A 26,478-nucleotide genomic window follows, 5' to 3' on the forward strand; every position below is an offset into this window, starting at 1 on the left:
TTGAACTCGGGAACTCTCGGGAACGTTACTTTTTATAGCAATTTTTACAGCACAAATTACTCAATTTTACTCTGTTTTCTTCATACTTTATCAACTATTGATGTTTATTTGCATTATATTAATATATGAATCAATTTTTGATTCTATCTCTTTATCAGACCTTAAATTTGTGTCTCCCCAGAAAAAAAGTAATATCTCTGAAGGACTGTTAGATAGATATTATATATCTTCAGCAAAGTTTCATAAAATTTATAGTTTCACAATGTTGCTTAAGACATAACTCAACTATCTCGTAAGTATAAAAAGTTATTTTTTTTAAATTTTTACTGTAACTTAGTAAGAGTTTAAATGAAACCGCCAAATTATTCGAATCAACATTCTGAACAACTTTTGAAGACACCCATGCTCTAAAATGTAACGTAAGACGAGAAGAGATTTCTGACCGTCTTTTTTCAGAACGGCCCCACTGTGCATCGGATCGATCGCTGCAAACTCTATAATTAAGAACTTTATCGTGTTCTTAATTATAGAAAATTATTTATTTTTTGAATATCATTATTATAATTAATATTATTTACTTTCAGTTCTCTATGTATATTTAACTATATATGTGATACACAATATCACAGATATTATCTGTGTAGGTTCACTCGAAGAATGAATACATTCAATGAAGTTAAATAATTCTGAGCTTTATGGTACCAAAACAGTAAAGTAACAACTTGAAACTTAATATAATTTTCTGGATAAATGGAATCAGGCCTGTTGGATTTTCATTAGTATCCGTCACTGTGAAATGTACAATATGAGCATTATAACGAGCATAATTATTAAATGAAGAAATATGAAAAGGTGGAACATGTTGATGCTGCCATAAATTACTCTTCTTCAGATTGCACGAAAATCCCCCCTCTCCCAAATTGGCCTGTAGCTCTTGTGTACATTTTCCGAACAACTTATAATTCCACTCATGTATTACCTTCTCCCGTGGGTATGAAATAATGTCTCAAAGATACCATGAGAGAGAAAAAAAAACAAAAAAAAATATATGTATACACCTTAAATCATCGCTCGGGGAACGAAGGCGGTTGCTACATCCACCTATTGTAAGCGTTCAACACAAGTGGGATCAGAACATTGCAGAATGCCCCAAGATGGAAAAACAAAACACTTGTAACCGCTTGTTTCACGCTATTCATCATTCGGCGGTTACCTATGTGTCGGCATGGTCCCGCTTCTACAGGGCGTATGATGAACTGCGATCCTATTCACTATGACCCAACTGCAGTGGGTCGAAAAACGAGAAAAATGTTCTCTCGATGCTGCTGGAGTCTTGTTAAACACACTCATACACACAAGACAAGGGATTAGAGGTGTTTTGCCGCATGCTTCTGGGGTGGGAGCTCGCGCCCAAGGAGTGTGATGTTGTCCAGGAAATGATTCCGCCACCATCTAATATGTAAATGTTCCAACTAGTACTGTTAAATGTATTCGAAAATTGATAGTTTAGTGCGAACAATGTTGATAATTTTCGTGGTATCGTTTCAAGTACCGGTGTTGTCGGCGGTTAAGTTTGCCGATCCATTGAACTTGACTAGTAGTTATATCATGATTCAAATTTGTGGTTTCATGTAGCACATTTTACGTCATTGATGAATACATTCTTTGAAAGTTATCTGTAAATTCTCACAGTGCAATCTCATACCTTATTTATAAAGGACAACACTGGATAGGGCTGTCCTTGGATGTGTCGATATAAAAAAAATCAATGTTGCAAAAAAAGCGAGAGGATAAAACGGAAATGCTTCAAAGCGAAAACAGAAGTAGTAGTTTTTCTTCCAACTGAATGCGATGGAATTTTCGATCTTTTCCAGACGGTCTCGCTATTAACCGAAGTGAGACTGCCGTGGCCATCGCTTAAAGTGTTGCAGGAATCTTGATGTTCGAAATTCTGAAGCCAGCTACAGTTGAATGCATAATGCAGCATGCTAATGAAAATGATATGCAAAAATCGTTACAAAAATTACCTGTAGCCACCCCAAGCTCTAACACATTTCTATGTAGTCTATCGTAGACTGTTGACTGCATTTCCTTGTAATGGACCCTGGTGCTTTGGGAAAACAAAACTTGTTTAGGATTCTTCGGTTATGGACAATTCATGAAGGAATATTGAGGATATCAAGCTACCGAAAGTTAAACATTTAATGTTTCATATTCTTCAACAGTCTTACATAAAGAAGATGCACAAGTATAAAACCGTTTTTCAAAGAGTACACATATTTATTGCATTAATATGAAACGGTCTGTTTTATTCAAAGTGTTTTCCATCGATAGATATACGTTTTGTTCGTCACTTCGGCAATTTGTGGATACCAGCCTAAGAGGACTGTTCCTCTTTGAAAGTAAACAGTAATTTCTTTGAAAGCAAACAGTAATTTCGTCGAGTAATTTCCCCACATTTTTGTAATAATAGAAGCGATGCAAATAGGTGGTAATCAGGAAAAACCAAATCTGGTAAATGAGCCGCATTTGGAAGAACTTCCCAACCAACTCGATCATTTCCTTGATCTGTTTTGCAGTGTGTGATGGGATTCCGGTCATTTTTCATCCGAAGCTCGGTTAAAATTGATCATTTGTTGTCGGTAGCATTTAGTATTGAAGGTTTCGCCAGGTTTAAGTAGCTCATTGTAGATTAAATTCTTCTGATCCCACCAACCATAGAACATTGTCTTTCGTCTATAGCGATGCGGTCATGCAACCGATGATGATAGTTCCTCTGGACCTACCCAATATCCTTCTCATTTTGGATTCTCACTAAATAATAGATAAATCCAAAATTTTTGTGATTTTATTGTTTCCCTGCTGTCTACTGAACGCTCACGTGGAACCCATTTTCCTATCTTCTGAATCTCTCTCATGGCCTTCAAACGTGTTGAGATGGCTTCTTGAAACATATTGATATGTTATTTATTGTTATTGTTGCGCACAAAATAACATAGACTAATCCTCGATATTTTTGTAGATATGAATCCAAAAGCAGACGATCGTTAGTTTTTGTTTACCGAAAATTGAAGCTTTGACCATTAATGGAACAGATGCTGATCCTTGCGACATTTACCCGAATGCAACATATACCTGAATGTAACATTTACCTGAAAGTAGCATTTATCCATATGTACTTTTTACAGCTATATTCGATTAGAAGGTAATACTTTAATCCTGATAAGCGTTATTAAAAATAACAAATTCACATTCACACACACACGGTAGAAACACGTAAATTGCGTGAGTTAACTAAAATCGAAAAAGAGAGAGAGAGAGAGAGAGAGAGAGAGAGAGACAGAGATAGACGTTGTGTATTATATTTTTCAAAGTTTCACTTTTATATTAATTAAATTATAAATTTTGTATGAATGATGGACATTCAAATTCGATTATAAACATTATCCAGTCATTTGGATCACGTAGCCCACACGGGTAGAATAAAGTTGTCAATTTAAAGCAGTCGTCATGAAATTCATAAAATTAAATATTGAAAAGATCCAAAAAAAACTAAACAAAACGACAGATAATTCGTTGGAAGGGGTAAAATGAACAGTATTATAACACAACGAGATTTTAAGACATTCCCGAGAAACAAGGTCACTCGAATACCATTCTTATGGATAGAACGTTTACACGAACGGATCTTTGCTTTGAGATATATCATTCATATTTCAATGCAAAAAAATACCGCGTAAAAGTATGCCGTCCGACGCTCGCTAACGCTCCGAACTAAAGAATTGTCTCCTATGTTTCAAACTAACCGGACAATTAGTGAAACACAGGTTTGCTTGTGAGTGGCAGCTGCTTCCATCGGCGGGTCGGTGGCCGACTCAGATTGCGACACTTCGGAGGCTTGAGGCCGCCTCGTTTCCTTATCCTCATCCGCAATATATTGGCTTCTGAATAAATTTTATTACGACAAAATAAATTCATAATAATAATTGCGCCGCGATGGTTAATATTGCGGTTAATACGTAAGCACGATTGATTTTCTTATTATTTTTTTTTTCACATTTCAAGGCGTTTTTGTTTTTGCTTTTTTATGTGAAAATCACCTGCATAATTTTCGAAATATTCCATAGCCCGTGTTCATTTCTAAATGATCTTTTAGTCTTAAAGGCCAATACGGGAAGCAAAGAATACGGCATGTTAATTGTGCCTACACTAATTTCTAAGAATGACACAGCGAAGTCTCCAGCATCATTTCAAATTTCTTCGTTGCTATTGTTGATTTTACTTCGTATTTTTTGTTCCTCTCTCATGTAGTTTCGATTTAATCTTATTTATAAACAGGAAATTCGACAAAACCCATTATCTGATTTGTCGAAATTTTCCTTCTGCATTCGGGTAATTGTTACATTCGGGTAAAGGTTACATTCGATTAGATTTCGCATTCGGGTATATGTTACATTCGGGTAGATGTCGGGTAAACTCGCGTAAATGAACTGTGCTCCACGCTGGGAGCATAGTGCCTTCGTTAGAAGCTTCCATCCTGGGTGATCCGCAGCTCTCGCCTTGGCCCGTGTCCAAGTCAAATTTGGGTTGACTCCTCTAATCTCGTCTGTGTGGCTCCGTCGTCAGGAACCTCTCGGTCTGCCTCTGCTGTTGTGCTTGCGGGTTCCAATATAGCCCATGTCTTTAAGTTTCAGTGCCATTTTTGTGTAATGTCTCTCCGACCCACCGCTACTTACGTTCCTGGATCTCTGTCAAAATCGGCATGTGATAGCAACGACGATTGAGCTCTTCATTATATATCTCAGGCATCGGTTCACGAAGACCTGAAGCTTCCGCGCGTTCTCTGCTGATACGCCCACGTCTCACATACGTAAAGCAGAACAGATTTTACATTGGAATCAAAAATTTTGGTATGGTGACTGATCTGGTTTGACCTCCATGTCTTCCTCAGCCTCGCAAAGGCAGCCCTCGCCTTCTTGATCCGCGGGCATATATCGTTGTTCGTACCACCATCTGACGCAATCTGGCTACCAAGATATTGGAAACTCCCGACCTTCTCCACTGCTTTGCCTGGTACTGTAAACCTGAAAGGCGTGACCGTGTTGACATTTAAAGCTTTCGTCTTGCTGATATTAATTTTTAAGCCAGCCGCGGAAGAGCATGCGGCCAGGTCGTCAAGCTTACTTTGCATATCAGAGCGCTGCGTCGATAATAGTGCAATGTCATCAGCAAAAGCAAAGTCGTTGAGGTGCTCCATCCTAATAGGCTCCCAAAGGAATCCTCGGTTCGGTTCACGGTCGATGGTGCCCACCATGGCTTCGTCGATGACGAATAGTAGTGAAAGTAAACGGCCTTGCCTAACACCAACCGCTACCCGGATTGGATCAGACAAGAGTCCATTGTGCAAGGCTCACGCAAAGGCCTCGTACTGCACCGATACTAGATTGACTAGTTGATCCGGAACTCCCTTGCGTCTCAGGGCATTTCATAAGTTATCGTGGTTGAGGATCTTTCTTCTCCTTGACCCGGTTGAGGTTTACTTTGCACAGGACTTTGAGAACTACGCACAGCAGCACGATGCCTCGCCAGTTGACGCATTCAGTCAGGTCCCCTTTCTTTGGAACCTTGATAAGGATGCCCAAAATGTTGCAATTTTCTGGACATTTACGACTAAATGATGCAAGACTTTTGTTGATATTTAGTGCGGGGTCTGCTTTCAGCCTATCGGCTGATATGCGATCGACCTTCGGAGCTTTGTTGGATTTCGTACTTCTGATTGCTGCTTCTATCTCTCGCAATGACGACGTCTCTGTGTTGACGCGGGAAATGCGTCTCATAAAAGGCGGCTCACGCTGAAGTGTTGTCGCTCTTCGTCACTCTATCGCGACTTTGGTGTAGCTTCTATCCTCTATCTTCATCCAGGTGCCATTCTTCTCTCCGGGCACATAGTTCACCCAGGTGATTCTCGCTGGTTGCGACGAAGGCGTTCTTGACGGCGATCCACTGGTTCTCGACGCTGCAACCAACAGGAACATCCTCGGCTTGAGTCCCAAGTTCATTCGCAAAGGACCTTTTCACGTTAAGATCTTCTATTCGGCGTTCTTCCCTCCATTGAACTGCTACACGTAGACAGATTTCTCTAATGAGAAGATGGTGGTCAGAAGCGGGAGTTTATTCCGTACGTCAAACAGGCTCCATCTAAACACTCGACTGAGGCAGATGTGGTCAATTTGGTTTTCGGTGTAACCATCACTTGAGACCCACGTAACTCTGTTTATTTTTTTTCTTTATTATAGTGATTTTCAACACAATTCGGCTGGTTCGTCACTTTTACTTCCATTTTTGGAAGAATGTCGGGAGTGAGAATTGAACTCGTGATCTCTGCGTGAGAGGTATGGATGTTACCGCTACGCCAGATCGCCTCCACACGTAACTCTGTGTGCTGGTCGATGGGAAATAAACGTGCCCCCAATCACCATGTCGTTGTTGTCACGAAACTCTGCAAGCAGTTCGCCGTTTTCGCTCATCTCGTCTAGATCGTGGCGTCCAATGCCGCGCTCATAGTCCATGTTGTCGGAACCTATCTTCGCGTAGCAGTCGCCCATCAGGATCTTGATGTCACCTTTCGGAATCTTGTCCACGATGGCATTGGATAGTAACTCTGGATTATTGTAAGGACTCGCACGCGTGTTCTAAATCTGGTTACGATCACCCTGCCGCTTCTAGGCTCTCACTTCAAGAGTGCCGCGTGAGCCCGCGCCCTGGGCAGGAAGCCAACTCCACGGTGGTATGGAGCGTTGTCACAATGTATGCCAGAGTACAGTAGTACCTGTCCCGAAGGTAGCCGGTGTTCTCCAAAGTTCGGCCAAATGACTTCACACAGCCCTAAGATCTCGAGCATCATGTGCCTCTCCTGCTGCGCTAGGGTCAGAATATTTTCTGTTCCAATTCGTGTCCGTTGTTTCATCCTAAAAATCGTTGCCGTCAATTCAGTCCATAATCTTCTAACATGGGTGTCCGTAATACCGTTTTGTCTCATATTCCGAACAGTCTCAAATTCCGAACACTTTAATTCCAAATTTAAATTTACGAAACTTTTGTGTTATACATTATTGAATAATGTAAACACAGACATTCTTTGAGGTATAGGCTTCATTTTGACATCATTCACAGGTATCGATACAGCCTATGGTTTATAATATTAGACATTTGCGAAAACGTGATAGTCTAAACCAACGATAAAATGTTTGGGTTAGTAAATTCTGTAATTCTGGAAAACAAGCATCGCAAATTTTTCAGTTTTTATAGTTTTTTCAACTATTTTGTTTGTTGTTTTCATGTCAAGTGCTAGAGAATGTAAGAACCTACAATAACAGGGTGAAAAAAATTATATGTTATGCAGAAATCTTCATCAAAATTTATATTGAAGTAGTGTTCAGAATATGAATCAAGTTTCTACGCATGATTCAAATTGCGGACACTTCTTTTTTAAATGTGAATTTACTGAACTTTAATGTTACAAATAACTCAATGATCAAATTTTTTAGCTTTACACCATGAAAATGTATTTGTAAACCAATTTTATTGTAGTCAAATGAAAAAGGAGGCTCTATTGTATCCAAAAATCAAATAATTTCGCCAAAGGGTACCATTTTGAGTAATAAGACACTATTCAATGGCCATCAAAGCTTAAGTGTTCGGAATTTGAGACAAAACGGTAGGTTGTTGACTTCGGGTGCAGTGGGTTACTAGCCCAAGGACCCTATCCTCAACGACGGGTTTGCAATCTTAGCTATAGCTTCGGGGGAAAAGCATTTCGTATTCAGCCGCTGGATGTCAGGCAGATGCTGTTTGAGCCGCACCTCCATGGTGAACGGTTACGGCTAATGAAAAACTAAAAAAATATGTGTCTAATATTTTTTAGTAAGTAATAAAATTACCAATGTTCTCGAAAATATGGGAACCACTAAATCGATCTGGAATGGATTGGCTGATATGAGCTATTCATATAATTTTATTTCAGAACTTAAAAAAACTCTTTTGAAGAGAAAAAAATGTTCTAAACAAAATTCAACGCATTTTTGTTTGTTTGATATTTTCTTTAAATTTTTTAGATCTTATAGTTTTCAGAGTTAGATTTTTTTCTCAAAAAAGTGACAAAATTACAAAGATTTCTAATCCAAAAACTTCCACTTGGGCCGCATTTTTTCACACATTTTTTCGAGAATTAAAAAAAGTTTCTGAAAAAAAATAAATTTATTTTTCTGGCAAACTTCTCACTTCTTAACTAGGCGAACCTAACCAGAATATTCACCTGCCCCCGGGCTTCAGAATGCCAGAGGGGAACTAGGCTCTGCGGAATGCACGTATCTTCATGCTCGTGCTGTTTCAGTCCTGACCTAGGAATTGTCGGACAATCGCGCAGGTGCTAAGGATGACCGACTTTTGGATGCCGGCCAATTCCTTCTCGATGTTCAACACCTTTAGCGCTTCCAGAAGTGTCTTCGGGATAATTCCAGTTCCAGAGAGAACGACTGGAACAAGTCTTGGGACCTCTCTTAGCCCCCACAGTTCCTTGAGCTCCACGGCCAATGGTCGGTACTTGTAAGTTTTGCGACCGTGGGTCTCCTCCAGATTTTGGTTCAGTGGAATAGCGACATCGATGATGGTGACTTTGCGGTCGCTTTTGTCGTAAATCATTATATCTGGGCGGTTGTGGTGGATCGAGAGGTCGGTCAGAACAGTGCGATCCCAGTACAACTTGAAACGGTCGTTTTCCAGGACAGGTAAAGGCAAGTATCGGTAGTTAGGTACGTTGTCTTCCAGTAGACCACATTAGAGGGCCAGTTGTCGATGAACAATGCGGCCCACGTTGTTGTGGCGCTCGGTGTAGGCTGCGTTGGTCAAAACGGGACAGCCTCCCAAATTTCATCAACGTCTTGATGCCAGACGCACCACCTTCAGTCGGCATTATCCTTTCCTGGATGGTTATCATGTCGGCTTCAACTACTGAAGAGAGTTCACCACGCGTTAGCCACATATTAGATGCGGCCTTGAGAACGTTTGGCCGGTCCAGTTGATGGGTTGGGCACCATGCACTGTCTTCTGCTTCTAAGCTGCAATCTTCTCCTCCACTGTCTGCAGATTGCAGTTGAATTGGTACTCCGCTCACGCCAAGTGCTGAGCGCTGTATCCTCTGTCAGCGGCACAGACAGCCTGGTATAGCGCGTTTTGGTTGGCGCGTTGGGCAACACACAGTGCAGATATGTCGACTATTCCAAGTCCTCCTTCTTTGCGTGTTAGTGAAGCTCTCTCCAGTGTCGATTGAGGATGGTGCATTCCGGCCTCTTCGAATGCTTCCTCATCCTCTTCTCAAGGTCTTCTAGGTCAATTTTACTCCATTTGACTACACCAAAACTGAAGGTCAGCAGGGGAACCGCGAGTGTGTTGATCGCGCGTACCTTGTTCCCCGCGTTGAGGAAAGTCCTCAGGATACAGTTCACCCGACTCAAGAACGTCTTGATGTCGGAGTGGCGAATCCCGGTGAGTTGCCGGAATCCAAGGTTTTTGCAAGATTCGCCCCTAACCATGTCTTGTATAAACTCGCCATAATAGACCTCGTAGCCTCCAGATTCGGTGAGTTGTCCTTTCAGTAGATGGACACAGTGGCACTTGTCGAGGCCGAACTCCATTCAGATGTCCCTGCTGCTATCTTAGACAACCCGGATAGCTACACCTAGACGCTGACGTGAATCAGCGTAGACCTTGAGATTGTTCATGTAACAGGTATGGGTACCTCTTCGTGGGCGCCGTCGCCATACCCTATTTTATAGCCATGACCGTTCCTATTGAGCTTCCTACTGAGGGGGTTCAGTGCCAGACAAAATCAAAGCGGGCTGAAAGAACGCGATCTCGTTATCTCTGAACATCCGATTTTGTTCCTGACGCTTTGCAGAGTCAGAGTAAGGTTTCAGCCGTGTAGTTGAGACGCTCAATTGCTATACCAGTGTGTCGAGTTTTTCCGTCAGCTGGTGAGCTCCCAGCTGGCAAAGTTCAGTAGGCCGCACAATCACAGCAACTTGGTGACATAACTTCACCGATCTGCTGCCTGTTTTGTACGCCATCGGCCTTCCAATTGCGGCGCGCTTGTTTAGGATCCGTTGCTCCAATCTCCTTTGTCATGCAGGCTCACGCCTTTCACGGAGATGTTGGAGCAGTCCGCCTCTTGGCCTTATCTTCTTCTTCTTCTTCAATGGCACTAACGTTCCTAGAGGAACTTCGCCGTCTCAACGTAGTATTACTTGCGTCATTTTTATTAGTACTTAGTTGAGATTTCTATGCCAAATAACACGCCTTGAATGCATTTTGAGTGGCAAGCTCTAGAATACGCGTGATCACAGAGCAAGTCGGAGGAAATTTCTTTGACGAAAAATTCCCCCGACCAGAACGGGAATCGAACCCGAACACCCGGCATGTTAGTTATGACGCTAACCACTCGGCCAAGGGAGCAGAGCTCTTGGCCTTATACGGTATCCTAAACTTTAAGCGGTCGCCACAGCAGCACAGTAAACTTTCAGTTGCAGGTCCTCCATGTTCTCAGCATCAACCAAGTGCAACGGAAGAACGTGCTCGTTCATGAGCTTTACTGAACTTGTCAGCCTGCGAGAATGTTGCAACTTCGGGATTTTGGGGCGCGACAAAGGGTCTCGACACGTCTCGTAGGCGCAGCATTTCATGGGTGATGTCGATGGCTGCTGTTTCCGTGTGGCGGTAGCTCTTCGGATTGAACCCGGTCCGCTCTTGCACATCACCCTCCAGCCGCTGGCCGCTCGCTCTTACGCCCGTTCCAGGACCAGCTCCAGTTTGGGGACCCTCCTCGGGTGATCGCATTCTTATTACTCTTTGTGGTCGTAGCTCCATTTTCTGGGTGTATCTCCTATGCCTGGGAGACATCGGGGTAGCAAGGTATATTAGAGTCTCACCTGTCAGAGGAACCTTTTCGGGGCGCCGACCCTAACATGGAGACAGACGCACCCCTAAGCCTCCAACGACCCGGGAGGCCTTCCCCGGAAGAGATATAGCGCTCTGACTTGCTCGTTTTAAAGTTGGAAATTGTTGTAAAAATTTAAGAAAAAAAAACATTATCCCTTTTCAAAAATTAGTTTTTTTTGAGCTACAAGTTCTTCCAATGACCAATATCTTTATACACACAACGCTTCACTGGAATCTGAGAAGGTGCTGTCAATTCCTAAAACGAGGTGGCTTGAAATTCGTCTATATAACTTACTTTCGTGGATAAACGAGGTTCTATTGTATCTTTCACTTGCTATTAAACTTGTTCGGATGTTACGAATTTTCGATAATGAGAATAGTCTGCAGTTTTTTCCGATCGCTCTAATCAAAGATTATATAATCTGAGGGCTACATAAAGAATTTAGATCTAAAATTTTCGATCAGTCAATTGAAATTTTTGGTAGATTATTAGATGGAACAGTTTATGATATTTTAATTGAAATTGCATTAAGTTGCTAAAAATATCAGTGGTAAAAACTCGAATGCAAAGGGTTATTATTATTTTACAGATTATTGTTGCTGTTTTGCACAGTGTACACTTTCGCTGATTCACGAGCTAGCCGGAATGCTTATGCTCATGCGATTGGTTTTGGATGCAAACTGATAAAAATCAACTCCAAAAGCGGAATGATACAGTATAATAGGACAAATAAGAGAAACAAACAAAGCACTTACCGATTGTAGTGATAACTGTGAGGGAGTATAGAAATCCTCCGGAGAAGGACCACTGCTTCACCATCGTTTCGCTTTCCAGCGTGATGTCACTACCCTGCCAGCCTCTGCGAGCCCAAAGGACAATCTTCTCCTGGTATGCCCGTATTTCTTCTCCTACTCTAGAAGGAAAGAATGAAACCAATGGGAGAAAAGAAAACAGAGTGTACGGAAATGAATTTTCTAAGAAGAGCAATCGATAATTGAATTAGGGCTTTGTCAGAATTCATTTTTGTTGGTGAGGAAGCTGAGGAAGTCATAAAGTGGAGTGAGTTCACCCAGGGCATAGATTCCGATCGGTTGGGAAGATTTAGCGGAAAGGAGAGACCATCCGCAAAATCCACTCCACTCCCCTCGCCTAGATTTCGACAGAAGCCAATTTTCTAATGCTAAGATTTATAACTTTGTAGAATTGGGATAACAATTCTGTCGGTTTCCAATCTCCCTGTCACTTGTAAAACCATAGACAAGCCATCATATTTTAGTGATCTTATTCAATTAATTCTCTTTAGGTAGATTTTGCGTTCGCGGGAATTTAATATCACAAATTCAAGTGTAGGAAGAATGGAAGATTATTTATGCAATATTCTCTTCGTCATTTACTAGAGACAGAACAATTCAATTTTGTATCGAACTTCAATGGTGAATCAAATGATGTAAAATATTTCAACATCGGTACCTTAGACCAGTAAATTCTACAAAACAATAATTTGGACTCATGTAAAACTTTCTTCAATTTTCGGAAACCACTGCAATTCGTAGTCATACGATCACTACTTTTTTAGATGAAGAAGGAAGATGAACAAAAAGGATGCTTCTTCTATTGAATCAATCAGGTTAACCATTATTCTAATTGTCCTAATGTTTGTCGACATTGCATACTTTTTCTGGGTATCCACAATTATGCTAAAATATAGATCATTGTTTCAGCATTCAACCCATTAATTCGCTGAAATATGAATAAATAAGTGCTAATGAACGGGAAACATGACACTTTCGTGTCTGTGACTGTGTTTCATGGAATGCTCTGGTCGAGTAGCATCCATTAATGATTTATCATTCGGCGGGATTGGTCCGTCTGATTCGAGGCTCTTTTGGTTGCTTCCTTTTGGGACCCAAATCAAAAGGAGATGAGTCGAAAGCGAAGCGAACATTAATTAATGTCAGGAAGGAAGCAGAGCGTGGTGTGACGCTTTGTTCGAGTTAAAACGAAGATGAACCAGGTCAATTGAACGGATCCGTATAAATGGTTTTAAATTGATCGAACTTTAGCTTCCCAGGGAAGGCAAAGTTGAATCAGAGCCGTCTTTCGGGAATATTGTGTCATTTGAGCCATACTCGTTGACAAGGCAGCCGCGGGGAGGGGTGGGAGGTGATTTCTAACGGAAGGACCGAGCAGTTTGAAAAGGATTGCGGACGATAAGACACGGGACAGTGAATGAAAATTACTCACCTTTCCTCGAACATGGTTTTGTTGAACACATTTATTTCACAGCAGGATATCTGCCACAGTCGCATGGCAGTCTCGTTTCTTCTGGACGGTATTTGAGCAAACCTTTCTAAAGCTTCATTATCTTCGATCGCGATGAACATGAACGCACCTGTAATTGAAGTATAAATATTAGATGAGCTCGAACTGGGAACGTATGGTACGCCGTTTAGTTGAAATGTTGGTTTCGAGGGTGAAACTCTACAGCATCATTCTACATTAGGTTGCAGGATAACATGAATGTGGCTAAAAAGTACCGGTTTTGATTTAGTGAGAGAATATGACGCAACGGTTGGACATCAGCCGTCTTGGGTAATTTTGGTTTTGCCTCAATTTATAACATGCATCTTGGTGAGAGGACGGATGTTGTTGTCGTAGTAATCAAACAAATAAAATATTTTAATAAATTTCGTAACAAACGGTCATTTTGTCCTCTTTGTCACTAAGACACAGCCATTTGTTAGGGAATGCTAATCTTATCTCTCTACGCACACTTACCGGCGATCATATAGAGGACGACTAAAAAAATAATCCCGACATTACTGAACATAAATGCAGTGAAACTTCGACAGTGATCCTTAAACCGTTCGGCAAATGGTGGTTTCTGCCGTCGACGGATCGAACGCTTTCGCTCCATAGCTGCTGGCTTGTCCTCTGCACACCAGCTTCCGGCCCTGTCGGTGCAAACTACTCAAGATCCGTGTCGATCCAGTGCAAAGGCGCGGTGTGGACGTAAGTTGTTTTCTACTTTGTCGACTAATTTCCGCTCAATGCTAACTTTTCTTCTTAGAAAAGTAAACCGCCACAACGGGATGGTTTGGCACTGTTGTTTGGGGCTGCACTCCCGGTGCACCACCGTAAAACTATCGCCCACTGGCTTGTACAGCAGAAATAACTCATTAAAACTATTTTATTAGAATGGAGATAATTGTATTATGCCTGTTGCTGCTTCCGCCGCTGTTTTCGTTCATCTTTATCACATTTTCATTTTGCTTTACCCCACTCGATTGCTTCTGATGGTTGTCTGGCAAAACTATTTTTTTCTTCAATTAAATAACGCCGTAGAGCTAAAATATTCTGTCACTTTGAGGATGTGATTTATATTCATCTCGAATTTTTCTCTCTCACCACCGTTCGTACACATTCACAATTTCATCACTCTGCTAGGAAGAAGAAAACGAGGGAAAGAAAACACAACACAATTGAAGTTTATTTTTCTTTGTGGTTCTTTTACACTTTTACATTAACACTTTTCGTTCTTGTTCGTTGCTCGATGAACCGTTGGTAAAAGTTTGACTAGTTATTCCGCCGAAATCGCGCACTTTTCGCGGTATCCTGTCCTGTGCTACAAATCACAATTATCTTTCGAACATTAATCATTGGAGGGATTTCGCGTCAACTCGTATAAGGGATGAGCTTTTAGGAGTTCATCCATTGTGGATGCGTGGATTATCTATATATATAAAAATAGACTTCTGTCTGTCTGTCTGTCTGTCTGATTTTTATGGACTCGGAAACTGCTGAACCGATCGACAAAAAAATTGGTATGTGAGGGTTTTTGGGGCCGGGGAAGGTTTTCGTGATAGTTTGAGATCCCTCCCCCTACTATGGCCTGCTTTACAAATGAAACACAGATTTCTGCATTACTCGAGAATTAATCAAGCAAATGGAGTCAAGCACGAAACGTTTATATGGTGAATAGAATGTGCCCCTCTCTAATGGGAGAAAAGGGGAGAGATCTGTCTTTATTCTATTTATTCATGTAACGGAGAAACATGTTATTTGCAAGTGGTTGGAAAAATTTGAACGAGAATTGTGTCTGAAAATAATCTGATATTGTAATGATGAGTTTTGGTAGAAGTACTAGGATCTTTTTAGTAAAAGGTAAATTCAACGGGGTCGATTAGAAGATCAATCAACGAACAGTTCTGCGATTGGACTCATGAACTTGCGCTTAGTAATAAAACGTGAATGTTTGAAGGTATTGATAACAAAAAACAACACAGGGGTCTTCGTAGCCTAATTGGTTGCGTATCCGCTACTAAGTGAACGATCATGAGCTCATAACTCAGGACCCCTCAACTGAGTCATGAAACTAACTATCGAACTAATCGTGTTCCCGCTCGAGAACGGGTCGTTTGGTTTAAGCTGTCTGTTTTGTTGTGTTCATTTTCACCCAAGGAAAGTTTATACGGCGAGAAAAATTGGAAAAGTGAAGAAATATTAGAAAAAAATTATTTCTCATATCCTCTACATATAGTATTGGGTGATATTAATCCAATTAAAATTCGCATTGGGTTGAATAAACACTCAGAAAATAAAAGTTATAAGATAAAATTACGTTTTCCATTTCAAATATGTTTTATCTATATTAAAGTAATATGTTTATACTGATGAGAAAAATTGATAATTGTGTTCGCAATTGGTAATTATCTTATATTAGATTGGTAAGTTTTTTTTCTTTGTTTCATCCATACATAACACAAGAGGCATCTCGTCTAGGATCACAGAGAGCGGTTTACATCATATCTCGTTTCATTTCGATATCTTTTATCTAAAACGCACCATCTAACAACTGTTCACCATCCTTCTGTCATCATCACTCGGTAAACACTGGTGGAGTAAACAACCAATACCCAACAACTAAACAAAGCGGCCCTTTTCAGGAGGCTACCAAATCATTATCAAAGAGTTTAACGATGTAACTCTTCAAACATATCCGAAATCAACAGATAGCCTAACGGAATCCTAAGTCAACTATGCGGTCGTGTCTCGGACACAACCCTCCTATGACTTTTCGGAAATCGATATAACAAAAAAGGAAACTCCTGAATAAAATTTGTCTTATGATTGATTTTAAGACAGGTGTCCTACTTTGAAAACGATTTTTTAAAACAGGTATATTTTTACATGAATGGCAGCACGCTCTGTTCGGCAAATCATCTATATATTGTATATTTTAGGGAGAAAAGTTACCATTCTTAGAGTTTTGTTCTTATATATTAGGCTGTCAAAAAAGTCCTGCGGTATTTTTTTTGAATGTTCATTTGTTCATAAAATTAGTTACAATCATCTGTTTTAAGTCAAATATGCGCCGTTTTGTTCGATGACTTGTTCCCAATGAGATGCCAACTTCATAATACCCCTGTTATAGAAGCTCGCTTCCTTATTGGCAAAAAACTCGGATAGCCAATTTTCACAGGCCTCTTTTGTGGCTAACTTCTGACTACCTAGCTCGTTCGCCATGGACAAAAACAGGTGGTAGTCACTTGGTGCAAGGTCCGGACTATACGGCGGATGCAAAAGAACCTCCCATCCGAGCTCCCGGAGCTTCTGGTGCGTAACTAAAGAAGTGTGTGGCCTGGCGTTGTCCTGATGGAAGACAATGCGGCCTCTGTTTATCAAAGTTGGCCTCTTCTTCATGAGTGCTACCTTCAAGCGGTCCAGTTGTTTGCAGTACAGGTCCGAATTGAGCGTTTGGCAATAGGGAAGCAGCTCATAATAGATTATTCCTTGACAATCCCACCAAACACACAGCAGAACCTTCCTGGCCGTTAATGAGGGCTTGGCCACCGTCTGCGCCGCTTCAGCGGTCTTCGACCACGACCGTTTGCGCTTCACGTTGTCGTAAGTGACCAACTTTTCATCGCCAGTCACCATCCGCTTCAGAAACGGGTCGATTTTGTTGCGATTCAGCAGCGATTCACATGCGTCGATACGGTCAAAGATGTTTTTTTGTGTCAACGTGTGTGGCACCTATACATCGAGCTTCATTGTGAATCCAAGCTTCTTCAAATGGTTAATAACGGTTTGAGGACTTATCCCCAGCTCTTGGCCGATGCTACGGCTGCTACTATGCCGGTCTTTCTCGGCTAATTCAGTGATTTTGTCGCAATTTTCGACGACAGGCCTTCCGGAGCGTGGCGCATCTTCGACGATCTCTACACCAGAACGAAAACGTTGAAACCATCGTTGTGCGGTGGAAATGGAAACTGTATCGGATCAATAAACGGCACAAATTTTATTGGCAGCTTGAGATGCATTTTTGCCTTTGTCATAGTAGTACTGTAAAATATGTCGGATTTTCTCTTTATTTTGCTCCATATTTGCGACACTATAACTCACGAACGACTTAACCAAACAAAACACTGTCAAGGACTATATTATAGCGCGCAAAAATACCTTTCCAACAAGTTATAGTATGACTCGATACAATGAATACAACTAGAACTACGCGCTTACAACGACACCTCGCGGAAATACCGCAGGACTTTTTTGACAGTCTAATATAAAACAAAGGTTCGGTACGTACGTATAACTCATCATCACAAGAGAACGAACAGCCGGATTTTTTACTCATTTCGTTGTGTTTATCTTCACTCAAATTGGAATGAATTGGAGAATATTGCAAAATCACTAGACATGTACTACACTTGTGCTAGATTTTGTTGTTGTTTTTTTTTTGAATATTTTTCAGTTCATTCCTTCGCCTAGTTCAATTTTACGAAAAGGGACAGGCGAAAAATATGTTTAAATTAACGAAATGTACAAAATTGTTATAATTTTTGAACAAAACACCGTAATTCGGCACAACAATTTATTTGTGGGAGTTCCTCCCTTCCTTTTTTGTTTTATAGAGGCTTTTGTATATGATAAAATAAATGTAGCCTGTCAACCCACTTTGACCCATATGTTCTGCAGTGAGAAATTTTTCCCATTGAAATTCTTTTTCTTCAATATGAATTCGCGTTGACGGCATTAAGCTTCGTGTTCCGTTATTGTGAAGCGAAAATGACAACGGATTAAGCACATTTCCAAATAAATTTTTTTAATGAAAATAAACTTTTCCATTTCAAATATGTTCTTCTTGGATGACACCAACATTCCCATTGGAACTTTTGCAATCACAACGTAGGAATAACTTGTATCATTTTTATTAGTAGTACTTATCTGAGATTAGTATGCCGGATAACACGCCATGAATGTATTCGGGAGTGGCAAGCTCCAGAATACGCGGGACCACAGTGCATGTCGGAAAAGATTATATTGACGAAAAATCCACTGACCAGAACGGGAATCGAATCCGAGTCTCTGGCATGATAATGCGGGACGATAACCACTAGACCACGGGAGCACACCTATCGAATATTTTTTTTTTTTGTAATATGCTTTACGCTTTCTATTACCGTAAACCTGCAAATACATACCTCCCTTAGAGATATCTATTTCGAGCATCGAGGGTCGTATGCGTAAGCTACAGGGCATTCGTCAATAAACGATTCAATCTTTTTCTGTTCTGCAATGCGTTATTTTTTATTGCTGAGTTCTCTCTTGCCAAGTTCATAGGTAAATACAACACTTAGGCGACGAGTATAAAAATGACGAGCTCATTTGGTAAGTATTTCAGTCTGCGTCTACCATCTACGCAGAATTGCCAACCTTCCAGTTTTTCCTGTATATTGCCAGTTTTTTTAAACCATGACAGCGAAACAGACAGTTTTTTTTATTTTTATAGTTTTGTCCAGTTTTTTTTCGGAATTTTCAAGTTTTTCACTCTCCAAAATTATATTCTTTTCTTCTAATTTTGTGAGAATCCTACTCCGCTTCACTCACATCGGAGACCTATCCATATTTTCATACATCTAGTATAAGTACACAGAAGTACGGTACGGTATTTTCTCACTAATTTGCCTCTCTTTTATTGATATTCAGTTCAATCAGCAAAATTATGTCAGTTTGAATAATGTTTATGTAGATGTCGCGACTGACATATTGATCAATGAATATTTGTCAGTAGGGGAAAAGGGGGGAATTTGGACCACCTAAGCAAATCGCCTAATATTTCCAAACCAATACGATCTAAATAAAAAATGTCACATTGTATACTGAGCTACACTTGTTTTCTCTCAATCAATCATGTTTCATTATTATATCAAGCTTCAAATTACCAAATATATCATATAATGAAAGAGATGATTTTTGGACATTAAAATTTGATTTGTGATTTGGGTGATTTGGACCGTCTGTGGGGTAATTTGGTCCAGTGTGTGTTTCATCGAAAAAAACATACTTATGTTCTTGTAAAGTATTTTGGGATAATGTTACAATCAGTAAAAGTGTTCTGGGATCGATACCAGGTGTCTCGGTCAGATTCCAGACCAGAAAAATTGGATTGAGACCATCTCGAATTATGCATGGATCTTTTCACTGTTGTTCGAGCATTCTCAAACACTTTCGATGCTTGGTCAAAGAAAATCCATTCTTGATGACCTGCGTTGCTCTTTAAAGCTCCTCCTTCTTCCAACGTTGTCTGCCATCCTCTTTTTGTAATTCAGCGGCATCTGGAATCAATTAGACCAAAGAAAAGCCCCAAACCTGTAGGACCAATTCACCCCACACAACATGCAAAGATTGAAATGCAATGAATTTCATTTACAGTTTCGCTGCATCAAATTGTTCCTCTTCTGTAGGCGAACAGAACTTTACTACACAATAAACGAAAAGTTTGTTTAATCAGCGGGAAAAACCTTAGCACCTGGATCGAAAAACTCACATTTTTTGGCAATCAATGTGCTTACTGTGTTCATGCTACCACTTCCTTCCACCTGTCGAATTTTACTAACGTTTTTTTACGTTAGGTACATACGGTTCAACAATAAAAGGAGATAACATTATAAAAAATCCGAGTTGAGACGTACTTTTTGAGACAAAGGGGTGGTCTAAATCACCCCATATGTCCAACTCACCCCGTGTTACCCTATGTACAATTTCACACAACGCCGTAGCTAATTTCGAGATCAATTCGACAGAGTGCCGCATTTCTCAGCAACCGTTGAGCGATTGATTTTAGTATACAATTTCAACGAATCAAAATTAGGAAGTAGAACAGGAACAAAAACTATGCGAATTCTAGCTTTCAAAAATTTACTTCTACATAACTTTTGAAGGCTAGAATGAAGGAAAATGAAGCAAAGTCAGGATAAGTAAGACTGACACAAAATGGGAAACAGAAATATAATGTTAAAATGTATAATCACAAACAGGAAAACCAAAAATGCTACTTACTGACACAGTCTCTCTATATCGTAATTTTTATTTCGATTTTGTTTAACATAAACAAAATTGACAAAAAAAATCGATTCTTCCAGCCTTTCCTATTGTTTTTTTTTCGGATTTTTGCAGCTTTTCCAAAAAATTGGTGGGTATTTCTGAGGACAGCATAAAGAATTACGTGAACGCTTAAAACGGAATTCATTTATCCTGATAGCAGACGAGTCTACTGACGTTTCATCGAAAAAGTCGTTAGGGTTGATCGCACGCACGTTCTTTTGAAAAGAAAATACACTTCCACGACTTGATTGAGGTTATCGAAACTAAGGAACACCTGCCCAGATTTGTTCACACTAATGTGTGTTTATGTGCATGAAATTTCATTAGATTTCATTAGGAAGTGTTTTATTATACGTATACTAGCTGACCCGGCAAACTTCGTCCCGCCCAAAATTTGTTTTTTGTTATTTACATTTTCTTACTATGAGCAAGTTCATGAGTCCAATCGCAGAACTGTTCATTGATTGATCTTCTAATCGACCCCGTTGAATTTACCTTTTAACTATAAAATTCCTAATATTTCTAACAAAACTCATCATTATAATATTAGATTATTTTCAGACACAATTCTCGTTCAAGATTTTTCAACCACTTGCAAATAACATGTTTCTCTGTTACATGGAATAAATGTTTTATACTGAAAATATGATAGAATAAAGACAGCCCTAAATCGGACAATTCCTTCCTCGAGTTCTGCTCTACAACACATTCGGCGTTACTTTTTTTTATTGGTATAGATAGAAGAAGATATAGGAGTGCGTTTCAACACATTAAAATCCATTTCCAGTTTCGAACAAAGACCAATTTCGCTAGCGCAAACATCAAATGGACTAGCACTTGTCACAATGTAATTGTAGCACTTGTCACTATGTAATTCAGAGTTTTCCGAAAATATTTTGTCAATTGTCATGTTTGGTTGGAATATTTTTGGTTGAAATATGTGTAATATTTTTATCCATTCCAGAGGAGGGAGGGTTGTCTAAGCACCATAGAAACATTTATTGCATCCTAAAACCTCCACATGCCAAATTTGGTTTCGTTTGTTTGATTAATTCTCGAGTAATTCAGAAATTTGTGTTTCATTTGTATGGCAGCCCCCCCTTAGAGAGAAACCTTCCCCGGCCCAAAAAACCCCTACATACTAATTTTCATGTTGATCGGTTTCGTAGTTTCCGAGTCCATAAGAATCAGACAGACAGACAGACAGACAGAAATCCATTTTCATATATACAGATATCGACAACGAGTTTAGAGAGATCCAAAACCTGCATTTTACTGATTTCATTGTAAACGAACGCAAGGATGATTCTTTCTTTTAGGGTAAAATTTTGTCACTAAAAGAAAATGACTATAATTGTGCTCATTCCAGATTGAGAAATATTATTCCCGCATTTCTGATTCTGCCGCTTTACTCAGCAACCGTTGAACGATTGGTTTCAGAATACAATTTGAACAAATCAAAACTAAGAAATAGAACAGGAACATAAACTATGCGAGGAATTCTAGTTTCCAAAAATTATGTAGACATGCATAAATATATTTTTTTTAATTTTTCAATTTTTTTCCAGTTCTCTCCAGTTTTTTTCAAAAAATAGGTTGGCAACTCTGATTGTGATATTAATTTTATAGTTATATCATCAGGGCATTAAACATTTCAGGATATTATAACGAAGTGTCCGAAATATGATTCAGAACCGTATGTGACATACTTTCTGATAAAGAATCCATTAAATATAGAAGTAGCCCTACGTTAGAAGCTTCGGACTGCTTTGTCTGATAGCGCAATTTATCGAATACTGAAACCATCCTCGCAAAAAGCAATAATATTGACTTTTTCGGCGCTCGATAAATAGGAGCCACAAGGCGTTTCAAAACTTAAGGAAATCGACTAAGGAAAAACAAAGCAGTTCATCTTCGTTCATTCAAATATGCTGTTTTTCCCTAGCGTTAGTAATGGGTTCTGAGCTTGGCGAAGTTTTTTCAAGCCAGAAACAATTCACAAAGATACATCTCTAATGGGTTCAATACCCCAGTCAATGACATGATACGCCTTATTTATTACCTTCCGGTCGAGAATTCGACTGCTCAAAAACGAGAGACACGTGCTTTCTGCCGCGTTGATTAAATGTAAATATTTATATTGTTCATCGATTGACCCGCAATCCGAACACAGTCAGACAGACGAGTTCCAATCGATGATTGTCCAACAGTTGGGATCAGTTCAACAGCGAGTTTCGCACAAACGGAAAATCGGTATTTTGTTGTTAGGTGCCTCCGCCCTAAAGTGATAGAAACAGAAATTCGCAAAGCAAAAATGAAACTCGAATCATGTTTCTTTCCTGCTGCCGTCGCAGCAGATAGGACACGGGAAAGCTGCTGGAAAATTAATTATCAAAAGTGTATTCCTGTTCGGGCCTAGATCAGCTACTTGGTATGCAAACGTGTCATGTCTGACATAAGGATGGGATCCATTCGTTTAGTCGTGATGTTTGCTTTATACCAAGGAGGGCGAATTGCGTACATATGCTCCGGGTTGAAGTTTTTTTTATGCGGAAAACCTACGTATGAAGCAGATATGACTATCATACTGATTTTGGTTGTATCATCAAATTGACATTACCCATATTGTTGTACACCTTAAATAATTTCTAATGTTTGTTTTGGATTTTCCGCTTCCATGCGTTGAAGTATAAACTTTAATTCACTTAGATTTTCTTTAACACCGAATCAACGCCAATGTCGCGCATTCAGTCCAAAGACTAGTGAATATTTCTCAGCCTTCAACCCTGAATCTAATAACTGGAGGCAAACAAGGCCACATTGGTCATTACCGCCTTCCAAAAAGAGCCATTCTAATTGTCAAGTGCCAAAGATGCAGATGTATTCTATTACGGCTCCATGGATATCCCCAATTCTGGTCCAGGACGGGTTCGACATGACGACGCTGGACGCTGCTGACATGTGGTGTATATTCTGTCCGACAGAACGCATATCTGTGACATCGGAAAGAGTGTTCATCACATGTCTACAGTGTTACGATATGCGTGCTATTCATGTCATGGATGTATTAGGAGCTTTTCTTATCAGAGGACAAACAAGGATAGAGATTGGGACGGATGATATCATGCTTTCTTGAGCTCGGAGACCTTTCATTTCATTGCAGAGATAGCACCGTAAATACATAAACGAAAATAGAGAAATTAAAACACGACTTGAGAATGGGAAATATCTCTGCAGGTCGCAGAGGACATGATGAAGTTGATATTCGTGATACATGTGCAGTTGTCAGCCATATATCAATTTCATGAGCGATAGTTATTGATATTTTCTGATTTGGAATTTTTCATAATTTATTTTCGAGCAAATTGAAAAAAAATATTGTTTTCATAGTTGCTCTATTGCCCTACCACCATGAATAATTGAAAAGCTAATTTGAGAATGGCAAAACTATTTGTCAAATCATGAGAGACGTTTCTCTTGATCAAAAATTGATTCTATCTAATTTACTAAAATCATTCTTGGGAAGAACTTTTTTATTAATGTTATAAAATATGACCACTCTGGGCGATTACAGTTTTAATTTTAAAGAATCCCTCATTTGGCATTTTAAATAACATTACAGCTAACATTGATGTGCGATGTCATAAAATTATATCGTATCCAATGTAAAATAGTAATCTAGCTTCTAAATTACGACAACAATGATACAACCCAAATTACCGGAGAGCAACTCAATTTCATTTGTTGTTATTCTTTCGCTTTATAATCCCGTGACTAATCTTCCAATCATCCTCTTAGAATTCATTGAAACTTTGAGGATGTAGGGGTATTGTCTACTAAATATATTTTTTTATATGTTAGTCTTGACTGTCTTCTGGAAAGAGTGAAAATATTTTATGCCCTTTTTTATAAAACAACCAGCAAACCAGACGGATTTTGTCCCGTCCAATGCTATATTTTTTTACTTTTTTCCGAAATTGTTTTTTTCTCGTACATTCGCGATCAATAACAAAAGACGCCTCTTGAATTCCAATAAATGAATGAATTCAAAGATTTCCGAATTCAATTCAATTCAAAAAAGCCCACCTTTTATCTATTTCACGGTTAATTGCACAATGCTGATCTGTTCTTCCCAACGGAATAAATTAGAAGAAATTTGGAACGACAACATCGATCCGGGTGGCTTCCGTGGCCGAGTGTTAAGCGTCACACATTACCATGCCAGGGGTTCCGGTTCGATTTTCGTTTTGACCGGGAGTTTTTGAGTCCCGGAATTGAAAAATGATTGATGCAAAACTCTCGTAAATCTACCAGGAAATGATTGAGCAATAATTATGAAGAACAAGAAGAATATTTTATCTTCAATTTCGACCAATCAGATTGAGGTATTTCTGTTTGGATAATGGTTGAGATTCCGCAATTGTTCGATAGCTAAATTCATGACACATATTATTTCATTCAATTAAAAAAAAATTATGAAGTACCGAAATGGATTGACGCAAAAATTTCATCAATCCATCATGGAATGACTGAGCAATAAGCATTCGAAAGTGGACATTTTTCACGATATGATCGATTTTCATTTTTCAATTAGTACCCCCAATATGTTCCCGAAAGACGTAATCCTACGTCAAATCTACGATTCGGTTGTTTGGAAACAACCATTGGGCACTCGCCAAGAAATTATTATTTCCGAAAAGTGGCAGTAAAGTAACAAGTGCATGATTCCGGATATAAGGTCAATTGTGATTTGACATTGCATCAGCACACACAAACCTGGTGTCTTCCAATGAAACTACAACGTAACATTGGCATATCACATTGATGGGCTAAATAACACAAAAACAGTTCACCGGCGTTAATCGTGCATTCATATTGACCAATTCAAAGTGTTTCCGTGGCCGAGTGGTTAGCGTCCCACATTATCATGCCGGGGTTCGGATTCGATTCCCGTTTTGGTCGGGGGAATTTTTTGTCAAAGAAATTTCCTCTGTCTGTCTGATTCTTATGAAATCGGAAACTACTGAACAGATCGTCATGAAAATTGGTATGTAGGGGTTTTGGGGCCGGGGAAGGTTTTAATGATAGTTTGAGACCCCTTCCCTCTCTCTAAGGGGAGCTGCCATACAAATGAAACACAAATTTATGCATTGTTCGAGAATTATTCAAGCAAACGAAACCAAATTAGGTATATGGAGGATTTAGGGTACAATAAATGATTCTATGGTGGTTAGACACTCTTCCCCCCCTCTCTAAGGGGGACTCCCATACAGATGAAACACAAATTTCTGCGTAACTCGAGAACTAATCAAGCAAACGAATCCAATTTGGCATGTGAAGGGTTTAGGATGCAATAAATGTTTCTATGATGGTTCGACAGTCCTCCCCCTCTCTTAGGGCGGGGGCTCTCACAAATGAAAAATAAATTTCTGCATAACTCGAAAACTAATCAAGCAAATGGAGCCAAATTTGGCATGTGAAGATTTTAGGGATCACAAAACGTTTCTATGGTGTATAGACACTTCTCCTCCCTCTCTAAGGGGAGAAGAGGCAGGGGCCTGTCTTTATTCTATCATATTTTCTGTATCAAACATTTATTCCATGTAACGGAGAAACATGTTATTTGCAAGTGGTTGAAAAATCTTGAATGAGAATTGTGTCTGAAAATAATCTGATATTATAATGATGAGTTTTGGTAGAAGTACTAGGAATTATATAGTAAAAGGTAAATTCAACGGGGTCGATAAGAAGATCCATCAATGAACAATTCTGCGATTGGACTCATGAACTTGCGTTTAGTAAGAAAACGTGAATGTTTGAAGGTATTGATAACAAAAAACAAATTTTGGGCTGGACGAAGTTTGCCAGGTCAGCTAGTAGAATATAAATATAAAAGTTTTCAACATAAAATTCAATTTTAGAGTAAGATTTTTTAACAGCGTATTTGAAATGTTATTTTCCTAAATGGTTCATTCATTTTCCAAAACTATATCAAACAACATATTTTAATCAGATATTTGAATTTTGAGTTACAATTTTTTGATAGAAAGATCATGGATTTTGAATAACTTTTTTAAAAAATCAGTCGTGACTTA

General features: G+C 39.4%; 1 protein-coding gene across 13 annotated transcripts in view; it reads right to left on the minus strand.

The window, feature by feature from the left end:
• Positions 1-26,478, minus strand: part of LOC129769663 (potassium channel subfamily K member 18) — a 95,101-nt gene that overhangs the window by 50,610 nt on the left and 18,013 nt on the right. For 7 of the 13 annotated variants that reach the window (XM_055772057.1, XM_055772063.1, XM_055772061.1 and 4 more), the window contains 3 exons: positions 13,772-14,436; positions 13,238-13,385; positions 11,749-11,906 (listed from right to left, as the gene is read on the minus strand). In XM_055772057.1, the coding sequence (XP_055628032.1) occupies positions 11,749-11,906; positions 13,238-13,385; positions 13,772-13,910 (445 nt within the window). In that variant the 5' untranslated portion in view covers positions 13,911-14,436. Of the gene's footprint in view, positions 1-11,748; positions 11,907-13,237; positions 13,386-13,771; positions 14,437-14,515; positions 14,636-26,478 lie in introns of all 13 variants that reach the window. The other 6 variants (XM_055772059.1, XM_055772060.1, XM_055772058.1 and 3 more) reach the window with 4 other exon arrangements.

The sequence above is a fragment of the Toxorhynchites rutilus genome, chromosome 2, assembly GCF_029784135.1.
Source record: "Toxorhynchites rutilus septentrionalis strain SRP chromosome 2, ASM2978413v1, whole genome shotgun sequence".
NCBI lineage: Eukaryota > Metazoa > Arthropoda > Insecta > Diptera > Culicidae > Toxorhynchites > Toxorhynchites rutilus.